We start from the raw sequence: 12,993 nt of genomic DNA, 5'->3' as shown, positions 1-12,993 counted from the left end.
TCTGAACACTAGTGAGGAATAGGGATGGGACAATAAAACAATAATATACCAGTAGTTTATTGTGATTAAAGGACAGACAATAATCGGTCGGGGTACAGTTTTGTATGATTGAGACGCCTTGAAGATTATTGTCGTTTTCCCTTATGAAAACGTACATTTCATATTCTATTTTAATATGCTACTCAAGGATAATTATCATTTTAATATTATGAATAACATGCATAGAGCGACAGTCATATAAAAAATGATTGTCATATTGTTGTTAATTATTTTGGCCATAATCGTGACAACAAATTTTAACATTGCCACATGCCTAGTGAGGACACATTTTATTTATCTACTTATCTTATTTGTGTTATTTGTCCTATTTATCTATTCATCTTATTTGTTTTATTAATCAATCAATTTAATCAATTTAATATTTTGTAATCTATTTAATTGTATTTATTTATTGAATTTATTGTCTGGTATGTAGAAAGTACATTTTCTGTAAATTAGCTCACTTTAAAATGAGTTAGTGTGACATTGTATCCCTATTAAAAAGATGCATGCATCTAAAATGAGCAGGATTTGTTAAGAAAACGGTCCAGCCAATGAATAAACTTTAACTGAGGATTGCTTGAATTTCAAAAGACTCAATCAATAGTTTTCTTGGAGCGACGATGCTGCTGACTACAACAGAAGTACAGGGCAGTATTCGATTTTTCACTTACTTTGGCTTTTACATCCATCCATCAACATCCACCAACTTCACACAGTCCGAGACCGTTACTAGAGGCAACTGCACATGCCATCAATACTGTCTTTTGACACATCCTCGGGTTTGAGGTTAAGGCCAATGTACACATGTGAAACCAATCCCACTCTTTTAAAAGACGATGCTCTAGTTTAAAAATGTGTTCAATATATTAATGTATGTTATACTAGCTGGAAATTGCCAATTATTGAATCCCGATTTAATATATATGTGTTGACTTTTTCTTCCACAGTCGTTCCTGTACTTTGCATTGCAACAGTGAAATGTATCTCATCTTAATCACAAATAAAATCTGAATGATATTAACTGGGTTTTAACTACACTCTATTTGTGTAGTTAAGATAAGATAAGATAATCCTTTATTGTCCCACATGGGGAAATTTCATTGGTGCAACGCAGGTAGATACAGAGGTAGATACTGTAGTAATAGCAGTTGTACAAACAATGCTTTTCAACTTAAAGTAGGTTTAGGGTGATCAGTTGGCAAAACTGGTGAGAAAACAGACACTGGCAGAATAATAATCATTCAAATTAAATTAAATAAATCACTTTTTGTGCAAAATTTGAACGGGAACCTAAACATTCAAAGTCACATTCTATTCTAATTCTGATCCAAGTATTGTTATCACGATAATCCTGGAAAATATGGAAATATTAATTTTACATTTACAACAGGAGGCTATTTGTATGTAGGCTATTTCCAGCTCTAATATACAAGAACATTTATTATTCAGTGTTTTTGTAGTGTTTGAGCTGAGTAGGTGCAGAACTCACCCTCCCTCGATGAGCCATGTGCACTTGGTCTTGTATTTGTAGTTGCCAGGTCCATCAGTGAGGTGTCCCGACGGCCCGGTCAACCTGAAGGACAGAAGAGCCAAAGAAACACGCCTTTAATGTCAATATTGAAGAACGTATTAAATATCAGGTCAAGTGTACACGGCCTTAAAAGGAAGTGACCAGGAATGAGCGTTCAGATTTCAGTTTATTTATAAAAACCCTTTGTAGGCAGATACTTAAAAGAACTACAGGTAAGAATACATCTGTGTGGTTGGTGCTGATCAACTTTTATTTTCCTCCCAATGACAAGATTGTAAAAGCAGGACTCTTGAGATAATAATGGAGTATTTTATTTGTCAAGCTGAAAGTAAGAGCCAGAAGCAGTGCTCTGATGGGCTGCGCTTGGGTGGTCCATTCCAGTTTTACTTCAGTCTGAAAAAACTGTACGCGCGTCTAAAATTAATGTATGTGGATATGAACGATGAGCCAAAGAGTTTGTGAGGGCTCGGAACTAAATAACTATCCATCCATCCATCCAGTCATTTCATAACATAAAAATAGTGGCATTAAATTAAATTCACACTTGCACGATATTGAGAAAGTTGCTTCACATCAGGTGATGGTTGGGTGTGTGCGTCTTTAGTGGCCTGGACAGTGCAGTCTTGTTATTAAACTAAAACAGTGAGTCAGTGTTGTTTGAACAGGCTCAGGTGAACAGCTCCTGTTCTGGGACAATCAGACCTTCTGCCAAAGATGAAACCTCATTATTATAAATACAGTACTTTTTGGGCTATACAGCGCTCCTGAATAAATTTCTCTGTAAACATGAGTTGGATTGTAATAAAACAGCATTTTGCAATCTTACATACACGTCTGAGCTGTCCCTACTGTCCCCTCTGTCCTTGATGACTCTGTGTGAGCTGATTCACCTGTGTCTGTGTCACATCTGGTTCATCTGCTCCTGAGCTTGTACTTATCGAGTGAGTGTTACATTGTAACATGAGATATTTACACAGAAATGTGTCTCGGTAGTGATGCACATCATTACAGGTCGGGGCAAGAAAGTTTCATTTTAATGCAGCAGGTTCTTAACCGTATATCGCATGTCCGCGCGCCCGCGTGTCATGCATTTCGCCACGTCCAGATTCACTTCCTCATTGGACTATTTTCTCCGTGAATACGAATCAATTTGTAATAAAACGCACAGCGTGTTGAAGCTTAAAATACAGTGACCACTGTCTACTGACGTCTTCTTCTACAGTGTCAAATGCTAGCCCTTCTTGCTAGAGATTTTTGATGGTCAATAGCCAGTAAAAACCTATAAATGAACCGCACCGTTGTATGGGCCACAGGTGTCAAAGCGTGGGGGAAAAGTAGCGGCTTAAAGTCAGAAAAGTACGGTAATAATTATATAATAGGTCTCCATCCAGACCAGGACCACAGGCTGAGGGGTGAAGGAGTGATGACACAGCAGAGAGACAGATGATGAGGGGAGGGAGGGAGAGACAAGAAAGGGAGAGAAGGCAAAGACAGAGTGAAGGAGACAGAGTGAAGGAGAGACAGAGTGAAGGAGAGACAGAGTGAAGAAGAGACAGAGTGAAGGAGAGACAGAGTGAAGGAGAGACAGAGTGAAGGAGAGACAGAGTGAAGGAGAGACAGAGTGAAGGAGAGACAGAGTGAAGGAGACAGAGTGAAGGAGACAGAGTGAAGGAGAGAAGGTGAAGGAGACAGAGATAAAGACCGATAAATAAATAGAGAGGGGGAGGTTACATAAACATTACACCTGGGACGTCCTGATTGTGTCATTACTGGCGTACAGGAAAGCTCAGGCAGCAGTGGTTTACAGAGGATTTTCTTACCGCAAGTCAAATCAGAAAGTGCAAAATGTTCTGTACATTCTGCTACAATTAGTTGGTTTGTAATTGTATCAAAATCTGACAGTGATGTTAGACATAACCTTGAATCAAACTGAAAATAATCAGTTCAGCACAATTATAAGTTACAGTTCCTGTCACATCGTCTGTCGAGGCCCCGGTCGTCGGGTTTCCTGCATGTGGGCTGGACTGTTAGGCCCACTTTGAGTCCTAATGATTTGGTTCCGATCTAGTCCTGGTTTAGTTTAAGTTCCAGGATCCAATTAGGTTCCAATTTTGAACTGCAAGTGTGAACGCAGCGAAAAATTGGCTTTATTTCATTCAGCTAACAAATGCAGTAGGTACGAGCCTCCTACTGGATAATTGCTGCATCGGTGAAGCTCTTTTTTGGACAGACAGGGTAAGGTTGTCAAAAGCATCAAAAATGAGATACTAATCTACCCTAAACATCTTAAATAAGGTGTGGCACACAATGGTAACAGCAGGTCATCAAAACAACAAAATATATAAAAAATATGCCAATAATAAATCTTTCCGTCAGTCCATTTTTCAGACTGAGGAGCATGATGATCACACACAAAAATCAGAAGACATGACAATTAATTTCTAACAATGATATCCTGAGTGCTGGAAAAAGGATGTTTTAATGGTAAAAAAAATTGAAGTATATTCCTTAGTATTGAAATCCAACACCAACATATCCCAACTATAAAAGGCTTCTCTGATACACAATACAAGGCACTATGCTAAAAATATGACAAAATGGCAGATTATAAATTAGCAACATTACATTGAAAACACTGCCGTTTGACTAGAGAGGCTTGTGCAGGGAGTTTCCAAAGGTGAATCAATCGTTGTCAAGCGGAATCAACGATCTCCAGTGTGTTGTGTCGAGCTGCCTGGGTGGATGAGCACAAGTCACAAGTATGCAGGCTCCAAGTGCAGCTGGCCGCAGGGTCGCCAGTTCGAATCCCAACAGCAACAATGTACTGAATGTCCTCCCCACACTCTTTTTTAGACTATTTTTTAGAAAACTATAATCCCTGAGGTGTGGTCTGAGTCAGTCCAGAGGCAGAAGTCTTTAAGGATAGCGTCTACAAACCAAGACTTTTTATACAAACTACTGTATTTTCTGGACAACAAGTTGCACCTTTTTTCGTTATTTGTTATTTTCACACTTGCAACCACATTTCATACTCCAGTGCAACTTATATATGTTTTTTTCATCTCTATTATGCATTTTTTGGCTGGTGCAACTTATACTCCGATGCGACTTATAGTCCGGTAGATACGGTATGGCTTTATCGGCCCACACAAGATTCAACAAACTCTACAAGAACGAAACTCATGACATTATTTTTAGCCTACCGGTAATTATTTAATTTTCAATCATTACTTTATTCCAAAAGACATATCTGAAGCAGCAGCAGGACAAACTGGGAATGACACATGAGCAAACACAGACTGCGGATACGGATGTTGGTGGAAATTGATTGATACGGATACCAAGACTGATCATCCACATTTTAGCCAGACAAATCACGAGTAAAAACCTCATTACATAATTTGTATTCCAACACTAATATTTGTCTAGCGATTTGTCAGATTTTTCATTCACATCTGTTGGAAAGTCAGCGACGGGTTTATATGATAGGGCGGGTTTAAATGATAGGGTGGGACACTGTAATGACATGTCGATGCGATGAGACAACACACTTTAAAAACGCAACTGACAAATATCTGAACCACAATGCGTGCAGAGGTGTCAAAAGAAACTACCCTGTCACAAACAAATACATAAGACAGTATTATCACAATATACAATTCACTGTAAAATATGTATTACGGTGCTGAAGAGTCTAACAGAATTGTATGCTAGATTGCCTTGTAAAATGCATGTGTGTGTGAATCATTTATATCTATATACCAAAGATATAAAGTGCTAAATAACAGTTCTGTCTTCATGTCGTTCGATATATTGTGACTGCCACCAATGTGTGATTTATCACAAAAGTCTGTTTATTGATACGTTCCTACTTAAAAACGACTTTGAACACTGAAAGGTAACATTATGTGCTTGTTGAAATTCCCGCCAAGCACAGATACAGCGAGGCCCGTCACGATAATTAATTTGCCGACTTATTGTTCAATAGATGAGAGATGGAACAGTGTATTTGAGGCACATTATTTATCATGTGTACATTTGTTTCATTCTGCTATTTATTTGTTGTAGCTCACCCCTTTGAATGACACTGTAGATTTACATTATTTACTGGGATTATCCTGCGTTGTGGTTGTGGCATATTTGATTTCATGTACTTTGTTTAAATTCTGCTTCTGATTCTGAAACTAGTTTGTGATATTTTCTGCAGCAATACATCATGCCTCTTTATGTGTTCTTGTGACAGGCCTGAAGCTACAACTGCATCTGCTGGCACACTGGAAAGGGAATTCCTTTGTGTGGTGCTAAAAATAATGTTATAGCTAGAAAAATTGCAAAATAGAGACAATTTGAGCATTGGGATGAATAAAATAAGTTTGCCGTCATTGTGTGGTTAAAAATATATATATATGAGCTGCTTAGCATGAAGGGCCAGTTAATAATTTCAGATATCCACAGAAAAAAGAGAAAGCAACAAAGTACAAAAGTAAAAGAACTGTCCTTAAGGAAACAAATAAAAGTACTTTGGATACAATGGATACATTTTTACTATTACTTCACTACATTTGAGAACAGGTATCCAGCTTCTACACACTATATTTTTGAGCTGGACTGAAAAGAAGAAAGCACTTCTCATATGGTCTGGTTATTTTTAGTATGGCACATTCTGTATGAAAGGTTTGGAGTTCATGACCAGACAAACAAAAGGTATATACTAGAAAAAATATATACTAAAGAAATACTAAAGAAAATTGTTAAAATTGCTACATTTGACCAAAAATTAGGAGCATTTTTTTGAATCAAAATCCCTGCGTTTAATGCTTTAACAGTTCCCTCAAAATACTTTTACAGGTACTTCCAAACTATTACTCAAGTAAAATTAGCACATAGAAAAATCTACTACAGTATTTTCTTTGCTCCTGTATCTATACTTTTACTAAACAAAACTGAGTCCTTCTTCCACCACTGAGCATTTCATTACACTGCAATTTGACTGTTGCTCTGGAGCATCTGGGGCATGTTTGATCTACATTTCAGATAAACCAGAAGTCCAAAGCAGAGCCTGTTTTGTGTGCGTGTGTGCAGGGCAATAAATGCAAACCAAAATCAAATAACAGGACTGTAAACTGGACGTCGTTTGCCAAATAGGAAAAGTGGAAGGCATAACACAGCCAAATGAAGAGGCAAAGTGCAACCAGCAGTGCTATGCGAGGAGATAAACCAAACCACTGCCTTCAACAAATATTAACTGAGAGGAGAGTACGACTGAGTATGACTGAGAGTGAGGTCACGTGTCAGGCATTTGTAACACTGCTTTACCCTGCTCATGACTGCAGAGGAAAACCAAAGCATTGCTGCAGTTTGTTTGGAGTTTAGAATAGATACACCGTATTTTCCGGACTATACGTTGCACCGGAGTACAAGTCGCACCAGCCAAAAAATGTATAATAGAGAAGTAAAAAACATATACAAGTCGCACTTGAGTATGAAATGCGGTTGCAAGTGTGAAAATAACAAATAATATCACATATAAGTTGGTCCGAGTATAAGTATATAAGTATATAAGTATAAATATAAGTATAAGTCGCACCGCGGCCAAAACTATGAAAAAAGGTGCGACTTATAGTCCGGAAAATACTTTTTTCCATCGTTATAGTGTGTGCTGCAGTATTTTGGCTCGACTCGTTGGTTATCATTTTAAAACTAAATAAAGTAATAAATAAAAAAATTGCTTAAAATGCAATGAAATGCAATGAAATGCAAGAAAAAAACTACCTTGCTTCCGATGTTTTAACATTTAGGATGAGAAAAAAAGAACTGAAAACAATTTTGTCACTTCACTTAAAAATGCACTAAGTAAGTTTTCTGGACCAGCTCGTCTCCATGGAGATGCCATTGCTTTGACGTTTAATGTACTGCAATACTGTGAAACCCATCTATCTATCCATCCATGCATTTAACGGTGGGTGTTTTAATGTTCAAAAATAGCTTGAGAAACAACTTAAAAAGTTACGTAGCGCACCTTTTAATGATTTGAGATTTTTATAGCATAAATCATTTGCAAAACATTACTTTTTCCTTCAACTGTGCAAGACCTGCAAACCCCTTTGATGAAAACAATGTTCACAACAGACGGTTCGAGAAATATAGTTGTGAGAAGCAAACTCCAACTGACCTACACGATAGAGAAACAGTCAAACTATAGATATGCAATTTATGTGAAAGGATTTCCTGTTATTGCTTTGATAGTGAAAGTGTAAATACAGTGTGTGTAAATACAGTGTGTGTGCGTTTGTGTGTGTGTTTGTCCCAGAGCTGCAGCAGAATCTGAGCGTCTCCTGAGGAAAGCTCTCTGCAGAACAGCCCAGAGTCCACACCAGCTCAGGCAAACAGAACACAGACTGGGGAAGAGTGCAGTACACAGGGAATCGATTAAACTGGCAATTATTTTCCCCGATTAGTTGTTTGGATCACAAAAACGCTGGCAAATATGAGCATTTTACTAAATCTGACTGAGGTCAAACTCAAGCTTCAGAACACCTTAACGAGTTTGTTTACAGACAGAACAGAAAAACATTCATTTCTGCTCAGTCAGACTCATAAAACCTCTTTCCTCAGCACACGACTTGCTTTGAAGCCATGCGTACAGTTCAGAAAATGTATTCCGTATTTTCCGGATTGTAAGTCGCACCAGCCCAAAAATGCATAAAAGAGAAGAAAAAAACATATATAAGTTGCACTGGTGTATGAGATGCGGTTGCAAGTGTGAAAATAACAAATAATATCACATAATATGTGTTGCTCCGGAGTTTAAGTATAAGTATATAAGTATAAATACAAGTATAAGTCGCAACCCGGCCAAAACTATGAAAAAAAGGTACGGATATAGTCCTGAAAATACGGTATTTGATTTTAAAATTGGAGATTATTTGAATATTTGATTTGTTCGATTAATTGATTAACTTGTTTCAGCCCTACTAGTCGGCATTTTATTATTAGTCGACTAGTCAAACAATTATTTTGACATTATTATACAATACGATTACAGAAAAAAACTAAAAGTTGAATATTGAGACTGAAGCTTTCTAAATAGAGAATATTTATGAATACATTTTGATTTAATAACATTGCTATGATTTTATTGACATGATTAATGCAATTTAACTGTTTAGGGCTTCTGTGAAGGTCTAGAAGTCCCCTCTGGTACATGCAGTAAGTGGCCCCTTGAGGCTCCTGGGTCACTGGGTTAGAGTCGGGAGAGGATCTGTGTGTCCCAAACACAAGGGCCTCATTCACAGCCTCACGCTCACAGGACGAGGCTGATCTCATAAAGTCAAAGAGGCCATAAAACAGAAACATGGTCGCGTGTGTCCGCAGCTGAGAGCATGAAGTCTGCGTCTGCATCAGATATGACGCCAAAGAGCCCTGCATCGAGAGGATTATCAATGATATGGACGATATGCACATACTTTCCGCCCTTAAGCCTGTAATTCAGGATTCATGCCATTTGAGAAGTTACAATGAGCACATCACAAATCAACCATTGCAAATAATAAGTCTTATTCATGAGTAAAACCTTCAAACTCTGTAGTTTAGATCACTACAAACATGCAATAGTTTAGCTGTTCACAGTTCAGACTTCCCTGGTTAGCATTGAAATCACAACTCTTATTTTTTTGCCAAAATTGTTCTGCCCTTTTGTCCATCTTTATCAAAAATCATTCAAACATTTTGAGCACTGCTTCTGCTCATCTACTGTATTAACAAGGTACAATGTCACAAATGGTTATTGCAAATACAAATTAGTGCCGACTGCACATCCTGCTTCCGAAGAGTGCACGCGCTTTTTTGCTCGCTCCGCTTGCCATCGCTGCTTTCCTTATTTATTTTGCTTTTTAATCAGTTTTTGTCTTCCAAACATTTTTGCTTTAGACTTTTTCAAGTAAACCAAGGATTTTAAGAACATTTTTCCAGTTTTAACGACATATCTGACGCCAGCGACATGTCCGGGAGAAGAAGTGAGAAAGACTGTGAACGCTGTCGGAAATATCAACAAGAAATTAATGAGCTGAAAACACGGATATTTGTTTTGGAATCTGAAAAAGTTCTTCACGATACAATTCCTGTGTCAACCGACGGTAAGAAGAGCACACTTTTTACAAGAAAAACTGCTACTTTCAACCTAAACCGCAGTGACTCTGTGTCGTTTCCAAAACGGTCTAAAAACCAGAAAGACCAGGCTGTTTCTTGGAACAAACTTGGAGCAAAGCCTAAACGATACAAAGATAACGTGAAGTCACCTAAAATACAGCTCACCAACAGATTTTTACCACTTTCAGAGATGGAATTAAATGAAAAAAGGAAAGATGACGTGGCCAAAATACAGCAAGGAGGAACTGTGCCACAAGCCAAGGTCACGCAGATTGTTTTAGTTGGGGACGGCGCGATAAGTCACGTGACGCATGAAAAGATAAACACACATTCTTTTCCAAGCGCCACTGTTTCTGAGATAACGTCACTCCTTCCAAATATTATGGCTAAGCATGGAGGAGCTAAACAGCTGATTGTGCACGTGGGTGCAGTGGACATGCGGCGGGAACAGACTGAAGTTTTGAAAAAAGACTTCTTGAAGTTATTCGACGTGCTTGATAAAATGGAAATCAAAACATTCATAAGTGGACCTCTTCCAAACATCGACAGGAGGATAAACAAGTTTAGCCGGCTTCTTCAGCTGAACACATGGCTGTCCAAAGAGTGTTCCCCGAGAGGACTACACTACATTGAGAACTTCTATCTATTCTGGAAACGAGAGGACCTGTTTAAGAGAAATGGCCCCCACCTATGCAGAGGTGGAGTGAGGGTGCTGACCGAGAACCTGCTCCACGCTCTGAGGCATTGGACTGGGCCTGGACAGGGTCCTGAGCAGATAGTTAGAGAAGAGAGGAATGAGAGAAGAATTCCTGCTCCATCAGCCAGAGACCGAGCCAATGTTTCAACATCAAAAGCACCACAACCTCAGCCGCCACCAAAGGATTCATCAGCAGCTGCTCCACCACCACCAGCAAAGGATTCAGCTCCAGCTGCTCCACATTCACCTCCACCGCCTCCAGCAAAGGAACAATCTTCAAAGGCCTTGGACCCATCTGTGACAAGCCCAACAACATCCCTGTCATCGCCCCTGCCTTCACACCAGCCCTGGGTTCCCCCTGCAACATCTACTCCCACTAAAGATTCATCATTCTCCTTCTCATCTCCACTCTCACCCATGGGCCTTCCCAGCCATTTTGAAAGTCTGATCAAATCAGGCATTAAAATGGCTCCACTCACGCCCAATATAGCAAGGGCTATGCCGACTACACCAACAAAAGCCCCACCACCCATCCCCCCTCGCCTCTCACCTGGTCCCAAACTCTCCTTGGCTACAAAAGCCCCACCACCCATCCAACCTCGCCTTTTACCTGGTATCTCCCATAGCTAGGATGCACTGGGTCTCAGCGTTGCCGGGACTTATTGTCACATTAAAAATCAAACCAACCCGGGGCCCTATGTAAAAAGAGCCCCCCCTAGTGCTATTTCTGTAGTCACATCATCACACAGATGGAAAAACAAAATGCGAGTCAGGCCCAATCTGAGAAATGTGATTCATATTCCCTGTGAAAAGATAAAGCCCAGTCTCACTGAAACTAGTCTGAAACTTGCTGTGCTAAATGTCAGATCCTTATGTAACAAATCTCTCTTAATTAATAATTGTATTTCTTCTTATAATCTTGATTTTATGTTTTTAACTGAAACATGGCTTGACAAAAACACAGGAAATGTAGTTCTGGTAGAATCTGCTCCACCCAACTTTAAGTTTGAATCTGAAACACGAGAAAACAAAAAAGGGGGTGGAGTCTGTGCTGTCTTTAGAGATGAAATAATTACCCGCAGGTTGTCTTTTGGGGTGTTTTCATCATTTGAGTATGTATCCTTTAAAATGGAGCTAAAACGGTCTCCATCCATTCTCTTCATTGTTTTATACAAGCCTCCCCAGCACTGCCAAAGTTTTATTGATGATTTTACTGAGATGCTTTCAGTCATATGCACAGACTTTGATGGTTTGGTCATTACAGGTGATTTCAATGTGCATGTTGATAATATTTGTGACAGAAACGCTAAAGAGCTTGATGCTGTCCTTGAAACCTTCAGTCTTACTCAGCATGTGAGAGGCCCCACCCACAGCAAAGGACACACTCTAGATCTCATAATTACAAAGGGGGTAAATATTTCAAATGTTAATGTGATCGATGTTGCTCTGTCTGATCATTTCTGTGTCTTCTTTGACCTGTCTGTTTCTCCCAAACCTCCGGTTGGTCCTGCAGTTGTTCAGAGGAGACACATAAGTGATGGCACAGGTGCACTGTTTATGGAAATGATAAACTTTGAAAATGTCTCATGTTCTAATGTAAATGATTTGTTGAACTCTGTTACATCTAGTGTTTTGAATGTTCTGGACACCATCGCCCCTATAAAAGGCTAAAATGGTTAAAAATAAGCAGAAGGCGCCGTGGAGAAATGATGATTCGGTCAGGGCACAGAAAAGGGAGTGCCGCAGGGCCGAACGGAAATGGCGCAAGTCAAAGCTCCAGGTTCAAAAAGAGATTTACAAAGAAAAGCTGAACATGTACAACCTAATCTTATGTAGAACTAGGGAAAGATATTTTTTCTGAAATAATTGGAAGCTGCAGTAAAAACTCGCGTGTCCTGTTTGCCACAGTAAACAGATTAACAAACCCTCCAGCTCAGCTGCCGTTAGAACTCATTTCCACATCCAAGTGTAATGAGTTTGCATTATTCTTTAATGACAAAGTTCAGGGCATTAAAAATGCTATAAATCCCACAATGCAAAAAATTACCCTAAAACCACCAAGACACTTAGAGCTAACTCACTTTGCACCAGTAACTGACAAAACTGTCCATGAGATCATCACCAGTCTGAGTTCATCTACATGCTGCCTTGATGTGTTACCCACCAAATTTCTAAAGTCTGTGCTGAACAGTTTGTTAGCACCACTCACTCACAAAGTTAACATGTCGCTTCAATCTGGAACATTCCCAATGTCTTTGAAAACTGCGGTCATAAAGCCTCTCCTAAAGAAGAGCAGTCTTGATGCTGCAGTACTGAGTCATTACCGGCCCATCTCTAATCTGCCATTTTGGGGCAAAGTCCTTGAAAAGGTTGTTTACCAACAGCTCACAGATTTCCTCTTAATAAACAACTCATTTAATGTTTTTCAGTCAGGTTTTAGACCTCATCACAGCACTGAGACTGCTCTTGTCAAGGTGACAAATGACATCCGCCTGAACACTGACACGGGCAAAGCCTCAGTCTTAATTCTGTTAGATCTGAGTGCTGCTTTTGACACTGTCGATCATGGGATCCT

At 39.2% G+C, this 12,993-nt stretch overlaps 1 protein-coding gene across 2 annotated transcripts in view; it reads right to left on the bottom strand.

Annotated features, from left to right (window-relative positions):
* atrn (attractin) overlaps positions 1-12,993 on the bottom strand; it is a 157,903-nt gene that overhangs the window by 133,785 nt on the left and 11,125 nt on the right. For both annotated transcript variants that reach the window (XM_072457533.1, XM_072457531.1), the window contains exon 2: positions 1,532-1,615. In XM_072457533.1, coding sequence (XP_072313634.1) covers positions 1,532-1,615 — 84 coding nt within the window. The remainder of the gene's footprint in view (positions 1-1,531; positions 1,616-12,993) is intronic.

The sequence above is a fragment of the Eucyclogobius newberryi genome, unplaced genomic scaffold (assembly GCF_026437365.1).
Source record: "Eucyclogobius newberryi isolate DKJ021-1_F unplaced genomic scaffold, fEucNew1.0.hap1 SCAF_21, whole genome shotgun sequence".
Classification (NCBI taxonomy): domain Eukaryota; kingdom Metazoa; phylum Chordata; class Actinopteri; order Gobiiformes; family Gobiidae; genus Eucyclogobius; species Eucyclogobius newberryi.
The sequence above is the reverse complement of the archived record's forward strand: the minus strand, read 5'-3'. Positions and strand labels throughout refer to the sequence as shown.